The 20,665-nt window shown below is 53.7% G+C and overlaps 2 protein-coding genes across 11 annotated transcripts in view; one reads left to right on the forward strand and one right to left on the reverse strand.

Annotated features, from left to right (window-relative positions):
* The first annotated feature begins 9,034 nt into the window (after nucleotides 1-9,034).
* Nucleotides 9,035-10,706, forward strand: CYB561 (cytochrome b561). Its single transcript, XM_021538482.3, has 5 exons — nucleotides 9,035-9,242; nucleotides 9,412-9,510; nucleotides 9,585-9,688; nucleotides 9,766-9,923; nucleotides 10,508-10,706. The coding sequence occupies exons 1-5, from the start codon at nucleotides 9,041-9,043 to the stop codon at nucleotides 10,704-10,706; spliced, it is 762 nt and encodes a 253-aa protein (XP_021394157.3). The 5' UTR covers nucleotides 9,035-9,040.
* Nucleotides 10,707-11,678: 972 nt separating this feature from the next.
* The window catches only part of TANC2 (tetratricopeptide repeat, ankyrin repeat and coiled-coil containing 2), a 154,522-nt gene continuing 145,535 nt past the window's right edge, over nucleotides 11,679-20,665 (reverse strand). For all 10 annotated transcript variants that reach the window (XM_021538563.3, XM_021538560.3, XM_077788386.1 and 7 more), the window contains one exon: nucleotides 11,679-19,225. In XM_021538563.3, the coding sequence (XP_021394238.2) occupies nucleotides 17,215-19,225 (2,011 nt within the window). In that variant the 3' untranslated portion in view covers nucleotides 11,679-17,214. The remainder of the gene's footprint in view (nucleotides 19,226-20,665) is intronic.

Genomic DNA, 20,665 nt, shown 5'->3' on the forward strand with positions numbered 1-20,665 from the left:
CTGGGAATGGTGCCTGGGATGAACTTAGCCCCTGGGTTGACTGACCTCATGACTCCTTGTTGGAGCAACCACCCCATAGACACACAATGAACAACTGCCAAGAGAGAGATTTTTGAGGGGGAACAGAGGGAAATCCCTTGACCTTTTGTCCCCGCTGGGAGCTGCAGAGCAGCTGGACACCATCATGGCCCCTTGGAGTGAGTCCATGGGGTGACTCCATGGGGACAATGTGGCCACTCAAAAAGGGACATGTCCTCCTGTCAGCACTGGGCACCCTATGGGGTGTGCACAGCCATTAAAAAATAAAAAGAAATTTTAAAAAAACCCAAACAACAAAAAAACCAACTTAGAAGACTGCAACCCTCCAACGTCTATGTCTCACTCCAAAAATCACAACTTCACACCCTGTTCTAGCACCCTCCACCTGCACAGGCTCATGTGAGCACATGAAAACCCTTCATCCCTCTGACACGAGGCCCATGGGAGAATCCCCCATGCACCATCACCACCTGTGAGCCTGGACATTGTAGAGCTGGAGGCTCCAGCCCCCTTGCTGACCCCTTTCCCCACCAGCCACAGCTCTCTGGAAAGTCCAGTTTACTGGGAAGTTGGAAAAAAAAGGTTGGTTTGGGTCCAATTTGGCTGGAGACCAAGCGCCAGTGAATGGAGATTTCCTGCCCCCCTCCAGTCTCTGTTCCCAGCTGCGCCAGGGAGGGGTTTTCCCAGCTCTGGGTCGTGGTGCAGCCTCTGGCACCAGTGGGGGTTTCAGGAGATCAGTGAGGCCCAAACAGTCTGTGCAATGCCACTGGTGTCCAGAAATCCTAGTGTTTGAGGCCTTTTCCAAGTTGATGTGTCCAATGGATGCTCCTTCAGGAGAAGGGTAGTGCTCCATCCTTTTACACAAGAGTGTCTTCCAAGGCTGGTGCAAGATGGGCTGCTGCTGCTGCTGCTGGACTTGGTGCAGGAGAAAAAGTTCCTCTTGAAGGCTGCATCTTCAAGGATGCCCACGGCTCTGTGTCACCCTATCTTATACAATTCCAGCTGCATTAGGCAGAAAAATATCCCACATGTAGGAGAGCACTGGCAGGTTATGTGGCTGTTGGTCCAGGAAGGCAGGTGAGATGCCTGCAAGCTGTCAGGTGCTCATTGCTACCTCCGTGCTTCCCCGAATCCACTCTGTGCTCCAGCAGTCACCAAGGATGGGTTCTGAGTCACCTGTGGGCATCCTGTGTGGCAGTGGGACCAGTCCCTGCTCTCCCCATGCTCTCAGGGTGCTGGGGTGGGTGATGGACATCCTTCTGCTCCCAGCCTGCAGGGCACCCGGCGCTGCCTGCACCACAGACCAGAGGGGCAGGAGATGCTGAAGAATGTGAAAAATGCGTTGCCACGGAGACGGATGCAGAGCTGCTCGCGGGGACGTGGGCCGGGGGACGCCGGGCGAGACGCGATGTCCCCGGCAGCTGCCCTGGCCCAGAGGATGCTTCCCATCGGTTTGCATCGCCATCATCACTCCGTGGGGACTTTGTCCTCCCCCTCCCGGGGACGTGTGCGCGGACACGTGTGCGATGGCTGGGCTGTCACCGCCGAGCATCGGCGGTGACACCGTGCGGTGCCTCACACACGAAGGAGCATGACTCGCTCTCAGCATTTTGGGTCAGCTCCTTGGCTTGCCAGACCTGCAAAATCTCCCTTCCCGCAGTCAGCAGTGCTGAAAGGGCCACTCACCGGTGCAGTCCAGAATTCCCAGAAGAGTAAAGAGATTACAAGGTGTCCATCATGGTGGTGTGGATGGGAGACGCTAAGCAGGTGTGGTGGAGCAAAGGAGCAGGAATCTGGGGATGGCCCTGGTGGTGTCTGGAAAGATTTGGTGATTTATGTGGGTATATCCCAGCCCTAAGGCCTCTGGCTGGGGATTTCTATTATAAACCACATTTTTGGCTTCTCCATCCCACCATTTCTTAGAGGGTTCAAGGTTGCTTCATAACTTCTGTCTGATCCATCTCTCTAAAGAACCAAGGAGCTTCTGGAGGTGAGAGAAAGGATTCCCCTTTGCAGAGAAATCATTCCTTCCTTATTTAGAGCTAAAAGGAGCTTTTATTTAGTCCAGAGTGCAGTGCTGTGTGTCACTTTTCCTGGTGGCTGTGGTTTCAAGGGCATGACGACTCCTGCACCTGTTGGTACAAACCAGCACATTGAGAATTTTTCCTCCCTCTCCAGACCCTGAGTTTAAAGGCGGCTGCTTTATTTACTGATTAATTCAATCTATTATCATAGTGTATCATTCGCTAAGCTGCTTTCCCAGTGTGGTGATGCTGTCATGAGGGAGAAGGGAAAAAAACACCCCTCCAGTCCAAATTTTTCATCTAAACAAATGGCTTTTTTTTTTCTCAGCCTTCCAAAAAATAAAAGAAATGCCCAAAGCAATCAAGCTTTTTACCATTTATTTCAGACCTCTGCTAAGATAATTTTCAGCTATTCCAGTGAATGTTGAGGCTGGTGGAGCCCCTCGATGTCACCTGGATTTGAGGACTGTAATGGCAAGAGGGTTCCTGCTGTCTGATTACAAAAAGTCTCTGCTGAGCAGTTGTGGCATCAGTGTGAGGCTGTTCCAGCTTTTCCCTGGATTTAAGGTGTGTTGAAAGCCTGGTGTGGGGATGGGGAGCAATGAGCTGTGGGGGAGCTCACCCTGGCCCCACGACAGCAAGTGTTGCTTATCACTCAACGTGTACACTCTGGGAAATGCAGCAGAAAGCTCCTTATCATCACAATTTCCACCCCACGCCATAAAAACTCCTTCTAGCACATACCTGCCCTAGGACAAGGGTTTATTGTCCTGCCAAGACCGGACCTGGCGCAGGTGTGGGGCCGCATGTGGCCCAGGCTGGCTGCACGGGGCAGCCTGAGAGGGACCATGTGTTCTCCCCAGCTGGGCAGCTCGGTGGGGCTGCAGGTGAGTGGGAAGGGGACAGACAAGTGGTTTTCACAATCCCATCTCCTCAGCCTCACTCCCAGACTGGCAGTGGTGCCAGCAGCCCAGGGATCTGTCCACTGCAAAGACAGCCCTGAGGATGTGCTGTGGCACTGCAAGACCCTGGATATGCAGCATGCTGAAGGCACTGGTGGTCTCAGGGCTCCTAAATGATTCCCATGTTTTGGAAAGGTCCTAAATAAATGTAGAGACCCCAGTAGTCCAGCCCCTGGGAAGATCCCAGCCACATGTGCACAGTGGCAGGTACACTCAGGAACATCACAAAGCAAGAAGTAAAAACCTGGTGAGAGATCATTGCTAGTTCTTTATCCTTCATCTGTCCTCCTTCATCCCTCCTTCCTCCACCTTAATTTCTCATCTTTCATCTCTCATCCTTCATTCTTTGTCCTTCATCATTAATCCCTCATCCTTCATCACTCCATCCCCTACCTTTACCACTCAGCCAGAGCTGGGCACGATACAGGGAGGGTGAGCAAAGAGGCCAACATGTTCCCCTCTGCACCTATCAACCCAATAAAACATGGCAAAGTCCATTATTCCCTCCCCACCTTTAATAAAGGAAAACAATCCAGCCTTGAGGCGAGCAAGCGTGACTGTTCCAGGAGCATTAATCATCCTCTGGGAGCGCAGCACGGGTTATCGACACTGTTTATCCAAGCTGCTATTAAAGAATGGCCATAAACTCACCTTCAGCCTCTCCTGAAGGAGATGAAGAGTCTGCAAGGGCTGCGCTGGGCTGATTGTATCACCCACCCCACGCAGCAAAGTTGTGTTCCTGGCGAGGAGGAGGACAGGATGGCTTAATTGCTGCCAGGAGGAGAACCAGAGTCTTTTCCAGCTGATTTGCAGCCTGGGAAGGATCCAGGTTCTTGAGGAAGCTTTGTCCCAGCTGGGAATTACCTGTTTTTCAGCCCTCACAGCACCCCAGGGAACTGGAGATCAACCCTTTTGATGTTACCTAGTGCTCAATCTCGATCCACTCCTCAGCCACCCTCTTGACAGCCACTGAACCTTCCAACATGACTGTTATTTTTTCTCTTATATTTAGTGAAAAATGGTTAATTTAGCCCCAGATTTGGGGTTTCACATGGAACAGCAGCAGCTGAGGTTGTTTCAGGCTGCACCTCGGCTCCTCCAAGGCAGCTGGGCTTTTGAATCGCAATCCTCAGGGGAGGCATCTTGTAAATTATAATTTCTTAGCAATAAGAATTTGATTTAGTAAGGAGAATAAATAAACAAACAAACAAAAAAAAGAAGTTAGATCAGCAAAATGGTAATTTAATAATCTGTAGCAGAGAGGGGGAAGATGCCCATGCTGAAGTGGGAGGCACAGTTGGGCAAGGACAAGAACTGCTGGTTTTTCCTTCAATTATCAGTTGATGATGCTCTTATTGATCCCTGGATCCTTGACAGCCCAGGACAAACTTGGAACGGGTTCCAGGCTCAGCCAATAGCTGGGGAGCTGGAGCAGCATCTCCAGAGCTACTTCACCTTACTGATCTCAAGGAAGCTGTGGTGGTCCCAAGCACACTTGAGCACCTCTAAGCATCCCTGAACATCCCCCAAGCATCCCTGAGCAGCCTTGAACATCCCTGAACATTTCTCAGCATCCCTGAGAGGCCCAGGAGGTCTCAAGCATCCCCTCAACCGGCAGGTCCATGCCAGGACAGCCAGCACAGGTTCTGGTCCCTAACTGACACATGCCCATGCCAGCAGTACCGCAAGGATTTCATTACCTCCAGCCTGGGGAAAGCTAAAGCAGATTTAATAAAGCCATTATGCCCCTGGCAATGCCTTTAATTAAAGAGCTCATTATAAATGGCCACTGCTCCCTGGTAAGAGGAACTCAGCAGGGAAGCGGCTCATTTGTCCCTGGATTGGCTGCCACCATGGCCCCTCAGCAAACACTGCCATTTTTCCTGTTGCAAGGATGGGACAAGATCCACCTCCATTTAATCCTGAAGGCTTAAGGGCCGTTGTCTTTCCTTGTCTGCTGGAAGTTGAGATAGTTCAGCTGAACATATGTTTATAAACATTTCTAAACCTATTTGGTATTGGGTTACACAGTGCTGTTCTCATCAGGGCGAAGCTTTATGTCTTGCCAAGTATCCTAAAGGATGAATCCCCAAATCTCATCCCCTTTATGGATTTTCCAAGGGTCTCAGCTGGGCTGTTGTGGGGGGAGTCCTCCCTCTGCTCTGCCAAGCCCCCTGGCCAGCCCATCTCAGCCATGGCAGATCCCAATGGCTGAAGGTTTTCAGTTTATGGTGGCTTTTATGGCTTTAGCAGAGGACTCTGATAAATCATTTTCTAACCAGTGATAAAGCCCCAGTGCAGGCTGGGTGGTGCCAGTGACTCCTTTGGCAGTGCCATACCCCATATCTCGAACCTCCCTCCCTCTGCTCGGGTGGTGGCCCTGGGACTCTGCCCCGGACTTTGCTGCTGCTGTGTCAGGTCTCCACAGGCTCTGGGGCTGCAGCGGGGTTTCGGTTCTGCTGAATCGTGTCGTGGCGGCGGTGCTCGCTCCCACCTTCGGCGCTTCGCAGCACAAAAGGAACGGGGATGTTGGTGGGGGTCTCAGCTGGGACATCAGGTGCCTTTACTCAGGGTTTCTGTGTGGGTGACAGCAGACTCGAGCGCCCAAGAGAAGGCACCTCAATAGAGGCTGTTACTCCTGATCTTCTGCGCCACGGGAGCCCCAGATCCCACCAGGAACTCCGAGTCCCAGGATGCTCCAAGCTCCCATGGGTGGTTGAGGGCACAGGGTGCTGTGAACCCCATCACGAGTAAGGGCGCGCCGATTCCCCAGGGTGCTCCGGCTCTCGGGGTGCCCCGGGTCCTTCTGGGGGTCCAGCTTTAAGGCTGCTGCCGTTCCTACCCGGTCCGTGCCTGGTGTCTGTCTCCTAGGGGTGATCCAGGGCCGAGGATGCTCCGGATCCTCGGGGCGCTCCCTCCCTCCCCAGGGCGCTGCGCGCCGCGGGCTCCTGGTGACATCTAGTGGTGTCACAGAGGGGGACAGACACAGGGACAGACACAGGGACACAGGGACAGACACAGGGACACAGGGGAGGGGGTGCTCCGGGGGTGCTGCTCGCCCCCGTGCGCAGCGCTGCCCGCCCGGGGGCCCTGCCCGCACTCGGCCAGGAAAAGCTGAGATGGGGACCCCCTCCTCTTCCCCCAGTTCACCTTATTTCCCCTCCTCTCCTGTCTGCAGGCTTTTTCTCCCTCAGGGGTTTCTCTTGGGGGTGCAGGACGTGCCCGGTGGTGCTCGAAGGGCGCGGCGGATGGAGGTCGGGGGCTGCTGTCCCCCTCTGCCATTGCCCGACCCACCGGCCCAGCCAAGGGGTTCTGCTTCCCAGGACGTCACTCCAGGGCTGCCGGTGGGTGCAGGGATGAGCCAGACCCATGCAAAGCCCAAACACAAATTAAATTGTGACCAGGCCCCTGTGCAGGGGACAGTCCTTGGCGTTGTGCAGGGAAGGGTCCCCGGGCTAGCCTGGTAGGGCTTGGTGCATCCTGGCCTGTTCAGGGCTCAGGTGCCTCCAGGTGCAGGGCTTCAGGTGGGTGCCTGGAACAGGGGGTGTGGAGTGTCACAGACACTGTTGGTAACTTACCTCCTTGGGGACTGTCCCCAGAATACACAGACCCTGCTTGTGGTGATCCCCTACTGGAAATGCAGGTGAACCCAGTGGGAAGAAATGGTGATGTCTGACTCCAGTTCCAAAGGCTGAATGATTTCTGTATTATAACTATACTATTTAAAGGAGATACTAAAACTACAAACCTACTTTTTCTAATTTCCACATCTTACTCGGTACAACTCGTGATCCTCGGCAGAGCCCAGCCCCAGGTGGGTTGGATTGGCCATCAGGCTCAAACAATCCTCACCAGAATCCAATCAAGCAATCACCCCAGGTAAACAATTCTCCAAACACATTCCACATGGGAAAAACAAGGAGCAGAAATAGAAATTGTTTTCTCTTTCTTCTCTCTGTGCTCCTCTATGAAAAAATCCTGAGAGAGAGAAGCATGTGTCTGCCACAATCCCCCTCTCACTTTTGCAGCCCCCCTGCCTCGGCTCCTGACACGCTCCCTCTCAGCTGTGCTGGGGTGCAGCTCCCTCTCGCTTTGTCATCGCTCCGTTGCCGTGCCAACGCGGTGGCCCTGTCCCTGTCCCTGCTCAGGCACTGTCACCGCTGGGCCCGGCACAGGCAGCGCTACCCGGCACCCACAGGTAGGGCTGGGGGACACAGGGGAGCTGTGCGGGTATCTGCCTTCAACCCCTCCAGTCTGTCACTCAGACCTTTCTCAGCTATGAACTGGAGAGAATCCCCTCCCTGCATGAGCATATACCCCCACCGAGAGCAGACACGGTCCCTGAGACCCCCCTGGCATTTTGGAGAGTCCCAGCCAGAGGCCACAGTGAGGGGCTGCCGGGCTGTGGAAGGTGCATCCTCCCCACCCAGGGCATGGGATTCACCGGAGAAAACACCCCACCGCAAGTCAGGAGCAATGGATTTGCCCTGTAAAGGGGGAACTGTGGATGTGCTTGGAACTGCAGGGGAGACAGAGGTTGGGAGGGGAACAGGTAGGTCCTGGAAGGGGTCCAGTCACCTCCAGTTTTTCCGGCACTCAGTGGTGGCTAATGGGCAACTCAGAATATCCTGCTCCCACAGGCATGCCCTGTGTCCTGCTGTCAGGCCCTGTGGTTGGGAGGGTTCATTGCCTGTCCCTCCATCCTCAGTGCTGCTGGGGGCTGTGTTTGCCTTGTGGGACTGCCAGCAGGGCCAGATGTTTGCATCTGGTGGGAGGGCAGGATAGGGATACATGGGTCCCCCATCTGCAGCCCTCAGATGTGCCAGCAGCCCCTCGGTGTGATGAGAGTTTGGGGAAGGCTCCTGTGATATGGGGGGAGCTGGTGCCTCTCACTGTCCCCCCCAGCCTGGTCTCCCTGCCCATCCCACAGAGCACCCCATGGCCCCAGGCAGTGAGGCTGGACACAGGCGGCCTTTGCAGTGCAACTTAATGGGATAAACCAATTCGCTTAACCCACTTATCTGGCTGATCCAATAAAGGTGGCTGGGAATAAAGTGTGTGCATGGCCTTAATGCATTTCCCCTCTCCATGCTCCCCCAGTCCTGGCAGCATCGTGGGTCCGTCTGCCACAGCTGGTGGGGGGCTCCTCCCCAGAGGCAGCGCAGAGCGGGGACATTGGCCCTGGGGACTGGGACCTGCTGGCTCCAGGTGCCAGGGAAGAGGAGAAGCGGCTGTGACAGTGGTGGAGGTGGCTCCGGTCCATTGAGGGATAACTCAGCACAAAGCATAGTGCAGGTGAGTTGTGGGGGCCATGGGAAGGGTCTGGTGTAGTTGTGGTTGGGTGACATCATGTGTTTGTCCCCCCGCCAGCACAGATGGTCACTCAGCCCCACGTCCCCGAGGGCCATTGTTTTTATCAGGGAGGAGTCCCTTGCTTACCCTTGTACTTCCTTCCTCTAAGGATTTGAGGGTTGTTGTGGGGGTCTGGGAGTGGGGGGCCTGGGGAGGGGGTGAATGTGGGACATGGGATGGGCATGGAGTGGGAGGGATGGGGATTGAGGGATGGGGACGGAGGGACAATGTTGGAGGGATGGGGATGAAAAGGATGGAGGCAGGGACAGAAGGACAAGGATGGAGGGGGGTGGATGGAGGGACGGTTGCTGCAGGAGGGCTGGGGCAGCAGGAATGGGGCAGGCAGGGCATAGGCAGGGGCGGGAGGGTTGGGAAGAAGGACAGGAGCAGGCAGGCAGGATGGGAGGATTGGACAGGAGTCCAGGAGCAGGCAGGAGGTGCAGAAGCACGGGGATGGGTGTGCCACGGAGGCTGGGAGCCACCTCCAGGTGTGGGTGACGCAGCAAGACCAGGAAGCGTCCGGCTCCGGCAGGTGAGGGTGGAGCAGAGGTGACGGACGCTGCTCGGAGCAGGACCTCACCCCAGGTTCGGCCAGCAGGGACCTGCTGTCCCTCGGGGCCACTGTGGCTTCGCTGCCCCTCCTCTCTGTCCCTGCAGGCTGCCATGGACGGGGCCCCGCCGCCCACCAGCCCCACCGGGCTCTCGGCCTACGTGGCCGTGTCGCAGCTGCTGGGCCTGACGCTCCTGGCCACCACAGGTGCCTGGCTGGGCCGCTACCGGGGCGGCGTGGCCTGGCACAGCCCCCTCCAGTTCAACGCCCACCCCCTCTGCATGGTGCTGGGTATGGTGTTCCTCCAAGGTGACGGTGAGCAGAACGGTGGGACGTGCCCTGTCCCAGCCGCAGCCTCCAAAGCTGTGGTCAGGCAGGGAACGAAGGGGACAAAGTGGTGACAAAAGACACAGGGAAGGAGCACCAGCATCCCTGGGCAATGCTGGGTGATGCCTGTGGATGCTCAGGTACCCTCTCTGTGCAGCTCTCCTGGTGTACCGGGTGTTCAGGCACGAGGCCAAGCGCTCCACCAAGACGCTGCACGCGTTGCTCCATGGCCTGGCCCTGGTCATCGCCCTCGTGGGTGAGTGCTGGGCTGCCACAGAGGGGTGGACGGGGCAGGATGCAGGCCTGGTGGTGACGGGTTCCTCTCCGCAGGCATCATCGCTGTGTTCGAGTCACACCGGGCTAAGGGCATCTCTGACATGTACAGTCTGCACTCCTGGTGTGGGATGGCCACCTTTGTGCTCTACCTCCTGCAGGTAAGGGGTGGGAAGCCCCTGGCCCCCCTGCAAGGATGGGTCTCTGCAGTGCCTATGACATCCCCGTGTCCCCACAGTGGCTCCTGGGCTGTGGTTTCTTTCTGTTCCCTGGTGCTTCCTTCTCGCTGAGAGGGTGGTACAAGCCCCAGCACATCTTCTTTGGCATCACCCTTTTCATCCTCTCCATCACTTCCTGCTTGCTGGGAATTACTGAGATGCTCCTCTTCAAAATCAGGTGAGTGACTGAACTGGGGAGAGGGGGTGGCCCCCCAGACCTCCAACAGAGGGATGTCCTTGTCCCTGCTCAGTCTGTGGCTCTTAAATCTCCCCTCGAGGTCTCTATTTCTGCTGCTGCTGAGTCACTTACCAGATGAAGTCTAACAAGGGGCTATATCCTACAACAGCTTTCTTTGGGAATGTGGATAAAATGCCCAGTGCCACTTCCCCGCACCCAGGTGTTTGCAGAACCACTCAGGAACTTGCGTCCCTGAGACCTCTGCTCCTGCAGCTGCACACTGGGCTCACCCCCAGACCCAGCACTGCAGAGACCCCAGGAGCCACTTCCCTCCAGCAGGGAGGGTACTGGGCTGCTATAGCCCTAGTACAGGACTGTGCCACCAGTTTAATCTGCTGTCACCGAGCGTCTCTCCCAAAAGTGAGCAAAACACAAATGCTCCTCTCTTGCTCTGATGTGGGGAAGGAACCTTCCCCATGGTGTGTGCCTGAAGGATGGGGATGGGGATGAGGACGGGGTCCCAGCCAGGATAGGGATAGGTCACCCATCCCTCAAAGCTTGAGCATCCCTCTCTATCCCTGCAGTGATTCCTACAGCCACTTTGTGCCTGAGGGCATCCTGGCCAACACCCTGGGGGTGCTGCTGGTGGCCTTTGGGCTGGTGGTGGGCTACGTGCTGACACGGGAGGAGTGGAAGCGCCCACCACTGGCAGAGGAGCTGGCCTTGTCCATGGACTTCAAGACCCTGACCGAGGGAGAGAGCCCTGGTGGTGGCAGCCAGTGACATCCGCAGCTCCTGGTCTCCAGCATGGGCTCCCTGTCTGAAATGTTCCTGTGCACCCTGTCCCTGGTGTTTGCATCTCTGCCCAGCCCTGGGTGACAAGGACAGCTGGAGAAGGACATGCTTGGTGCAATGCTGCCCGCTGGACTCAGCTTGGTCCTGATCATCCTAAGCTCTGCCCAGACCAGGCCCTGGTGACTCCCAAACCCACCCCAGCCCTGTGGGAAGGGCAGTGCTGTGGGCAGGGCAGGGGCTGGCAGGGGCACGAAGGAGAGGGGTCTCCAAGCTCTTCCTCCTCCCTGCTCTGGGGACGGAGCGGGAGTAGAGATTCTGCACTGTGGGCGGCCAAAGCCTACAGGCTGCTCTCAGTGCTGACGGACAGAGGGGATGTTTGCCACCACCAGGATGTCCCACTCACTGGCAGCCCCTCACCCTCCAGCACGGCCACGCTGAGAGGACGCTCCCCTAAAGGGCTCCCTGGCAGTCTGGAGTGACCCTGTGCCTGTGCAGGTTCAGCAGCTTCGTGTCTGAAGTGTTTTCTCCCCACGCATGATGTGTTTGCTCAGTGGATGCTCCTGACCTAATAAATGTTTGCAACTAACCCTGTCCTCCTCCTGATTCTGCCCCCCCAGGTCACAGATTTGGGGTATCCTCGAGTTTCCACACGCCGAGGGCAGCTAGGAGAGGAACTGCCTGAGGGGCTGGGGAGGGGCCCCATGAGGACATGTCCAGGGTCTGGCCATGCACTGGGTGTTACAATTATTATCCACTATATTATTATATGTCTTTTGCTGGTGGCAGCAGTAGTGCTGCCTCTGTCGCCTCCCACTCCTGGTGGTTCCCAGGTCTCTGTCCCCAGTCCCATGGTGGCAGTGACTGTGAGACCCAACTCTCACACCATCATTTCCACACCAAGAAGCATCAGAAGACTCCTTCACTGACCCCAGCGTGGGACAAACAGCAGCCTAGACACCATTTCCAAGTGTTAACCATTTATAAATAGGTACATTTTTTCATACATACAGTTTTCATTGTACAGATTACAATCTGTATACATTTGGGGGGGGGAAATGCATTCTTTTGAACTTTTCACATCTATCTCACAGCTCACATGTACAGACAAGAAAACTCTGCTCAAGCAAATACAGCAAAGGAAAAAATATGTTTTCTTCTTTCCTTAGAGTTGAGAGGCGAAGGCCTCTGCTGTTGGCAGGGGCTGCTCTTCCCACTGCACAATATCACAACTGTGTGGTGTTCAATATATCAGAGAGAACAGAACATGCATTGGATAATATACTGTACAGAGAGAAAGTCCTTTACATCTGAATTATAGAAAAGCTAAAGGAAAATTTAAGTGTCTTAAAGATCTTCCCAGCAAGTGTCTCACAGGATGGCAACCAGGGAGTTGTACAAAGCACAAGGCAGGTGTAGTGGATGTGTTTGTACCCAACTCAGGTCCTCTCGGATGTGAAGACAGAAAGGAGATGGAACGCTGAATGCAACACTATGGCAAAGAAAAGGCTGGACAGGGATGAGCCCGGCAGTACTGGCAGAGTCCACACGAGTCTCTGGATTATCAGTGTAGCAACACAATGGACTCTGTAGCACACAGCGCTGCTCTCAGTGGCTGGCTGAGCCGTGCACAGCGAGGCAGACCTGTGGGGACCCAGCTCTATGGGCACAGGACTGTCCCACCTACCCATTCTGACCCTGACTTGCCTCCCCACCGCCGTCCCTGGACAGCAGCGCCCAAAGGGATGAAGTCTTTTAGCAAAGCAGCTCTGTTTTCACAACCACAGGATGTGATCCCATCCCATGGGACCCGGCTGCTGACTCTCCAGTACCATGACAGCTAGAAAACGAGCAGGGGGAAGGACACGGCTGGTGGGTTGGGTGCCTGGTGGCTTTCCCCATGATGGCCGCGCTTGCTGTGACCTCTTGGGTCGGTCTGTACCAGTTTGGTGAGATCCAGCTGTAGAGTCAAGAGTTGGACACGAATGCATCTTGCTAAAGAATTGAGCCCTTAGTGGTTTATATTAGAAAAAAGAGTTTGATTGAATGAAAATCCAGCAATTATTCACATAAAGCTGAAAAAAATGCAGATTCACTTTCAACCATTGTGCTTTGTGTCCAACACACCCTCCACCAGCCTGCAAAGTGCAGCCGGCGTGGGGTGAAGGCTTTGATTTGCGGAGGTCCCAGCAGGTACAGCAGCTCTTTCCCTAAGCCCTTGGGTAAACGCTGATAAACCAGTAGAAGAGTAACCTCAAATTCCCAAGAGTACAGCAAAGTACAACCACCAAGGAGCTCGCGGCAGCGCACCAAGGACCCCCCAGGCGAGGAGGCGGAGGATGAGCAGGCACGCTGGCTTGCTTGGGTCTCTAGATAAGGCAGAGCTGGCACTTCGGTTTTAGCTAGACTTCTCCTGGGTAACCCTGAATATACAGCAACTTTTGTAAAGGAGACTGCACCGCTCCCACTTTACTACCCACCCTGGTTCCAGACCCAATCCCAGCATGACTCCAGTGTTTGGCATATGCACGCTCACACGTTCACACCAGCCACCAGTTTTCTTTACAGCCGGGTTAAAGAAAAATAACCAAAAAGTTCAGTGCTTAGACTGAGCTGGGCACTGGTGCCACAGCGGACAGCCCAATGGACAAACACAGATCTCAGATTGTTGGAACCATCACAGTTCTCCCAAACAGTGACACAGAGAAGGCAGCTCAGGCTATACTTCCTTCAAAGTGTCTTTGTAAAACCCTCCTTTTCCTAAGCAGTTTAATGCCCTCTCAAGACTCTGTCCAAAGCCCTCTGATGCCACCCCCAGCCTGGCTGGTGGGACTCTGCAGAGCCCTCCACCATGTGGGTGTCCACTCCCCTGGGAGCACAGCATCCTCCTGACCTGGGAGAACAGCGAGAGCCAATGAACCCCCACTGAGAGATGGGGCAGACACCCACACCTGATGCTGGAAGAGAAGATTCCAGCTCTGCAGTGGCACACCTGGGTCTCGGAGCAGCCACAGGTGAGGATGAGAGACACCTGGTGGGAAGGTTGGCTAAAGAAAGGGGTCAGCTTCAGCATCACTTCTAGCACTGCCTTCAGCATGTACCCCAAGAATGAAAACTGAAGTTTCAGTCTCATCAAGAATTGGCTTTACTCAGTGGACCCAAAATCCTGCTTGCTAAAAGATGGGGCTTGCCAGTGGTACCACTGCAGTCAGGAGGGCATGAAGGCACCAGCTGGCAGCATTGACCTGCATCTTAATTACTCAAAAAGTAATTAATACACAGCACAGACGTACAGGACAGCTGTATGAAACTGAGTGTGATCCCACAGTGTGGCCTGATCTTGTCAGACCCAGATCTAAGGGTAGAGGATGAAGGGAACTTGTGCTCCCCTAAGCACAATGGGGCCATGCCAGCACAACAGAGAATGACCCCTGCTTCTCCTCATGCAAAGACCAAATTATGACTCTGAAGACATAGGGGACTGAGAAAGAAGAAATGTGCTTCTTACCCACCTGGTGACCACAGCAGCCATCCTGCCTCAACTTTTCCTAAGCAGAATTGCCAGGGAAGTGCTTTAAAACCACTGCAAATAATTTTGTATTCAAAAATTACTCAGTTGATGCTTATATACAGGAGTCAGTTCTTGTGCTATAAATATTATGATTCATTGCTTTGTTTCTTTTCTCTTCTTTTGTTTTGAAAAATACACTGAGACATGAGCTGTTTTGCTATTTTTCTAATGAAGACACTACTCACGCTTAAATATCCAGTATTTATCATAGTAACAAATTCAAACAGTAAAGTGCACCCATTTACAGAGAGAACAGATGGAAAACCATTAGTGCAAGAATCCTGTGGAAAATGTAACACGTGGAATCGTGAAAAAATCTGCATGCTGCAGTGTTTCAGGCCTTCTTCAGCTTTGTGGTTGTGTTAAAAGCGTGAGCTGTTTTCTTTTTCCCTTAAAACATCTTCAGAAACTGGGAAGTTACACACAGGAGTGGTGTGGGGGGATGTTCTGAAGGACAGGACTGGGAGCACAGGCCAGTGAGTAGTGGAAGCAGAACGTGGGCAGGGCTCCTCCACTGCCCCTGCACCACCCTGGCGTGGCAGGGAGAGAAGCGCCGGCGGCGTCTCACCCGGCCGGACAACACAGGGACAGGGCTGAAATGGGTCACCTTTTCCTTTCAAAGAAGCAGCCATAGGTAGGAAGCCACTCACTCAGGCAGAAAGCTGGAGGATGGGAGGCACTAAGCAAAGTGACTGATGCTGCTCCAGACTCAGGATACGTCTCTCAGCTATGGGCATGTGGGATGTGGAGGAGAAATCAGTTATTCCTTACAACACAGAGCATGTTATTTCAGAAATGAGAGGAAGAAAGAAAGCCATCACGGCCCATTTTCAAGGAGAGAAGCCATGCACAGAGCTGAGTGTCCCCACGGGGTACCCACCATCAAAGGGGTCCCAGCCAGCCCCCCATCTTACAGACTCCTGGGATAAAACACAGTCAGCACTAGGTTGCATCTCAAGGAAGAAAACACACTTCAATCCAAATACTGGCTTTGACAAAGACCAAATGGTCCCTGGGGCCCCCCAAAATTGCCAAAACTCATAGAGGAACCCCCCCTTCCAAATATTCTCCATGTGTCTATGAGACACAAGCCTCCCCTGGCCCAAGGTGTGCATGTCCCAGCTTGCTCTGAGCAAGTTAGGCAATGAAATAGCAATGAGATGTGCTGAGCCACAAAGGAAAAGAAATGCCCCATCAAAGCCAGGGTTTGCTTTAGGACCCTGTCCTGAGCTGGTGTGAAAGGGTACAGCTGCAGTGATGTGTTGCTGGGATATGCTCACTCACGCCAGCAGAGGTTGGAGCCCGTGATTTGGTTCAAGAAGTCTTGCAATCGATTCGCAGTAGCCCTTTGGAGGTATTGCTCCCCTGCTCAGCACTGAACTACTCCCAAGAGTTGATATGAGTGAGGTTTGGCATCGGGCAACAGGCACTAGTTTGCTTTAAAACAAGCTACAGCGTTAACACTCTCCCCCTCATCCCACCCTTCACCCTCAGAACACAAAAGGCAGATTACAAACCCACCAGGAATAAAGGAATCAGTAAAGGAAGTTCTTCCCCCCACCTCAAGAGAAATTTTCAGCAAATAACTGAAAAATTATTGAAAAGCCGATTAAAAAGGATTTTGGAACCGGCCCCTGCTTTTCACATTGTCTTTATGTGACTTTCATTTGATTACAAAACTGAAAATAACAGGAAAAAAAAAAATAACCTGAACTGAAAAATGTCCTGAAATAAGTAACATAAATAAATTATAAATAGGTCTCTCTGAACTACAGCTTCTCAAAAAGCAGCACATGGTCTCTACCATGTACAGATATGGAACATGGTGTCCCTTTCCAGGATTTTGGGAAGAGAGGATCTCAGAGGAGCATAGCCCTTGCTACAGCCCCTGCTCCCTGGCAGGACTGAGCCAGAGGGAAGGGATGCTGCAGGGTTGAGACTGCAGAAGGACCCTTCCTTTTTTGGGACCATCATGCCATGTTCTACATCCTCATCATAAAAAACTGTGGAAAGATTTTAAGAATTGCAATTTTCTTCTTTGAATACCATTTCCTAAGTCAGATTTTTGCTCTTCCTTGCAAGTGATAAATCCCCCCTAGATGAAGCCCCACACTGACTTGACCCATGCAAATGCTGTGGGTGAGGTGAAGTCTGCCAACATGTGAAGAAGTTAGTGCAACCCCAGCTCATGCACAAGAGGCTCCTGGCCAATTCTCTTGGCTGATTAAAACACATAACAAAGGGCCAACCTTACACCTTCAATGCTTGTAAAATGCCCCAGAGCAAAGAAATTAGTGTGAGGGCACCCGGGAGGTACTTGGAAAGCGGCAAAGTGCTGTGTGATCCCCACCTATTCTGGCCAGTGACAAGTTAAATAAGGAAGGAAAGTGCTGTAAGCCAGCAGAATCAGAATGGGTACTGTGGGTGCTGTGCACAGCTACTGGTGTTAAATCGGATCACTGAGGGCTGGCACGGTGACCTGGGGATGCAGCCTTGGGAAAGGCTCCTGTGGAACTCCCTAGGAATTCCCATTAGAGTTGAGTAAGAGATCATTGAAACAAAAGAAACCAATTTAAATCCAAGGCAATTGTTGCTTGAAAAAGAGCTGGTTACCTCCTGCTGCGTAGGGATATCTCTGGACCACCCCACACCATGGACTAAGATATCCTGGTTGGAACTTTGCTGGAATTGGGCAAATGATACTGGCTCGGCTGATGCTGGCTTCACAGTCAGCTGGGGAACGAAAGGGCTGGAGCACGTGCATGGCTGTCTGACCACCACATAAAGTACCGGAGAAACTTGATCATGTAGCTATCAAAGAGAAATAAAAATAATAATAGTAATAATAATAATTATAATAGTATGCATGGAAATCAAGCTTGGAAGTGTGTGCTGAAAACATGAGGGTCTCACTCCAACAAGTATCTTTTACACATTAGACTCCACAAATGGTCTCTTTGGTTTGATTGGGGACGTCTGCCCTTGCCTGGAGTCCCTGGAGAGCTGCCTGTACAGGTTATCCTGGTAGGCCTGCGCCACGGGCAGCGTCCTTGCCACCTTGACGTCGGGGTATGAGGAGGCTTGGGTGACTCTCTCCAGGAGGTCTCCCCGGGACCCATTGGCCAGCATCCCATGGGGGCTGTAATAGTCTTCCTCTAGCAAATGGCCATTCTGTGCATTGTTGGTTTTGTTATAAAAGGCAATGTTGCTGATTGAAGAGGGTGGGCTAAAGGATTCCGGCTGGGGCAGATTGCCAGGTGATGTAGGACTAATGACAGTGTCCACTGATGACACAGCCCAGGTCCGGTTCTGCTGATGGAGGTGGGGGTACTGCTGAGTCCGAGCAGTTTTATCTATGATTCCCATGAACGGCGTGGTCCGGGAACGGGCTGGCTCACTGGGGTAGCCCCCCTGCGTGGGCGAGACTGGAGACAGCTCATCGCATGATCTGTCATAGGCTGGCTTGAGGGGAATCTCCATTTGCTGAATCGAAGCAGAGGGGCGAAAGTTGGGAGTCAGGTTGGACGTGGAGGAGATGCTGTTGCTGGAAGGGGAGAAGCGGAGGCCAACGCTCTGAGAGTGGAGTAGAGGCCTTGGAGTCGGTGGGTGAGGCTTGATTTCGCTGGGATTGACTGTGATGGGCCTTCTTATGAGGTGAGACACATCTGGAGAGCCCAGCTGGTTGGCAGGGAGGGAAGAACGCTCCAGGTCAAGTTTTGAATGGCACACTGGATAGTAGGAGGCAGACTGGCTTCGCCCAATCTGAGGTGTCTGGCCGTACCTCATCCCCCCTCTGTAAGCTGAGGATGGTCTCTGTGGAAGGTCTTCTTTGGCCAGCCCTCCGTGCTGACAGATGGCTCCCGCGCTGAGGCTTGCCTGCACGTGCTGCACGGGCCTGCTGTCGCCCACGATGCCCCCAATGGAGCCCTGGTAGACCAGCCGGCTCTGGCTGACCCCCATGTCCCCTGAGGACGACTGGTACTTGCTGGCCATCGAGTGGGCAACCTGGCTGTAGGCACCGGTTGGGATGACAGTACTGGAATGGACGGCAGAGCTGGGCTGATTGCTCCTCACGATCTGCGCCTTGGCTGGCTGCAGCCGCAGCCCTGGCTGTGGCACGGCCACGGGGAGCTGGGGCATCTGGAAGGATCTCTGCGTCATCTTTGAGAGCGGAGACTTGGGTCTGCCAGGAAGCTGGGAGACCCCGCTGGGCTCCTGCTGGTAGCGGACCGGGGAGCCGGACTGGGAGCGATAAACGCTCATGCTCTCCGCGGGGGGACTGGCGCGGTACTGGGGGCCTCTGCGCAGCGGAGACGGCGGCGGGCTCTGGTACTCCTTCCCCTGGCTTCCCACGGGAGGGGGGCTGAAGCGGTAAGTGGAGCCCTGGTGAGCTGGGGATGTGTGTGGAGGACTGGGTCTGTAATGTGAGTTTTGGTGTGTCGGAGATAGAGCAGGAGATGTGGACTGGTACCCCTGCCTGGTCGGTGAACCCACAGAGCTGTTGGACCTGAAATCAAAGACCTGATGAGAGCCAAGAGGTGAGCCGGAAATGTAGGCAGAGTCCCTGTGAGCTGGAGATGGAGGTGGGCTCTGGATGATGGGCAGCCCTTGGTTTGGCCTGGACTCTGTCTGTAAGCCAATGGAAATATTTTCTACATCCTGCTCGAGGTATTCCTCCTCAAAGATATCTTGCACAGAATACAGCTCTTCATGCTGGGCTTCGGGTTCTGGCTCCACTGGGAGTGGAGGTGATGGTTGCTGCTGCTGCTGCTGCTGCTGTTGCTGCTGCTGCTGCTGTTGCTGCTGTTGCTGCTGTTGCTGCTGCTGCTGCACCTGCCTGCACTCCTCCTCCACTCTCATCAGCAGCCGCTGGATCTCACGGTTGTTAGGGCACAGCTTGATGGCCTCATTCAGGTCCTCCAGGGCTGCTGAAAACTGCCTGCTTGACAAAGGAACAGAAATGAGAACTGAAAGTACTTTGGATTTGGATGGAGCTGCTTTCAAAGATTCCAGGGGAATAAAGTGGCTTGCACGTGTTACTGAGGGAGAGAGCTGTGATTGCTACTGCTTGCTGCACCTCTCACACGCTGACTTATGGGCCTCCCTTGAACTTGCATTTTCCAAACAGAAGGAAAATTCTGGAGAAGAAGGCAACACAGTCCTTAGATGGCACAACCCAAACTAGCAAACACGCCTGCCTCTGCAGGTAACGTTAGGGGCTAATTAATTACTCCCCCTAGCATCACTATGAGCTTCACCTCTGCTTTACCAACACATTGATCACTGCAAGCCCAGTTCACCAACTGCTTTAAACAAGCTCTGACAGAGCTACAACCACTTACGCCAGTGAAAATTTAACTCTTGCCAGATGCCAAGACCACACAGCATCAGGCCTGGCTCCAGAGCTCAGGGGCTCCCACAGGTCAGCGCTCTGGGCAAGGCTTGTCTCTCCAGTTTTGCAGTGGATTTGGCTAACTTCTCTGGAATGAAGCAATCAAGCGATGTGCCAGAGGCTGTGAGCCCAGGGGAAGTCTTTGTGAGGGAAAGGCCAACCCAAGAGGTGTAACTGGGAGGTGGAGCTTTGGGAAGGGGGTTCTCATTTACAGGGACACTGTTCACTCTGGAGCAAAACTATGTGTTTGAACATGACTGTGACCTGGGAAAACCCACCACCTGGGGAAAAGCTCTCCATCCGTGATCCCCCCAGCATCTCCCAACACCAGCTTAATCTTCTGTACAAGCCATTGAAGATCAGGAATAAGGAAAGGCCTCCTCTTCTACAGCTGTGTGACACTAGGGGTGCTGCTGGGCATAGACTAGGACAGGAAGAAGTAAAGCCAAAGTGGTTACAGCTTCTGTTGGAGAGACCCAGGGAGAAAAGAACACTGGTATGTGGGAGGCTGATTATCATGTGAAAAGGAACATGGGGCTTAAGGTTCCTCTTAATGTTTTGCAAACAATGGAGAGGAAACCATTAAAGGAAAGGCATTAGGTGTGTGCACAGCTCAGCTTGCAGGGTTCCTCTGTGGAACAGAAGGTTATGACTTCACCTTCCACATCAGGACCTGGTGGACCTGGACCACCTGGGCCAGGGGTCCAGTTCCACACTTGCCTCCAGCATGGAATGTCACACACTGGTGATGTTTGCTGAGCTGGGATGTTTGCACAGAGGGGCTCACATACCTGTGCTGCCATGTGAGACATTCTGGCTGCCAATTAAACAGAGATGCAGTGGTGGCAGGGTGCCCAGTCCTTGAGACCAGGACTCTCAAGCAGCCCTGATGCTCATTAGAAATGGCAAATGGATCTAATCTCACATCTTTTAGCCTTCAGGGAGGAAGGTGAACAAAGGAGATCCCTGTGCTGAAGCTCTCCAGGA

This window comes from Lonchura striata, chromosome 25 (genome assembly GCF_046129695.1).
Source record: "Lonchura striata isolate bLonStr1 chromosome 25, bLonStr1.mat, whole genome shotgun sequence".
Classification (NCBI taxonomy): Eukaryota; Metazoa; Chordata; class Aves; order Passeriformes; family Estrildidae; genus Lonchura; species Lonchura striata.

Excerpts from the sequence above, each read along its gene's own strand:
- CYB561 (XM_021538482.3), top strand. The coding sequence starts at position 9,041 with ATGGACGGGGCCCCGCCGCCCACCAGCCCCACCGGGCTCTCGGCCTAC. Across the intron at positions 9,511-9,584 it reads CCTGGTCATCGCCCTCGTGG|GCATCATCGCTGTGTTCGAG; the intron begins GTGAGTGCTGGG and ends TCCTCTCCGCAG. Across the intron at positions 9,924-10,507 it reads ATGCTCCTCTTCAAAATCAG|TGATTCCTACAGCCACTTTG; the intron begins GTGAGTGACTGA and ends CTATCCCTGCAG.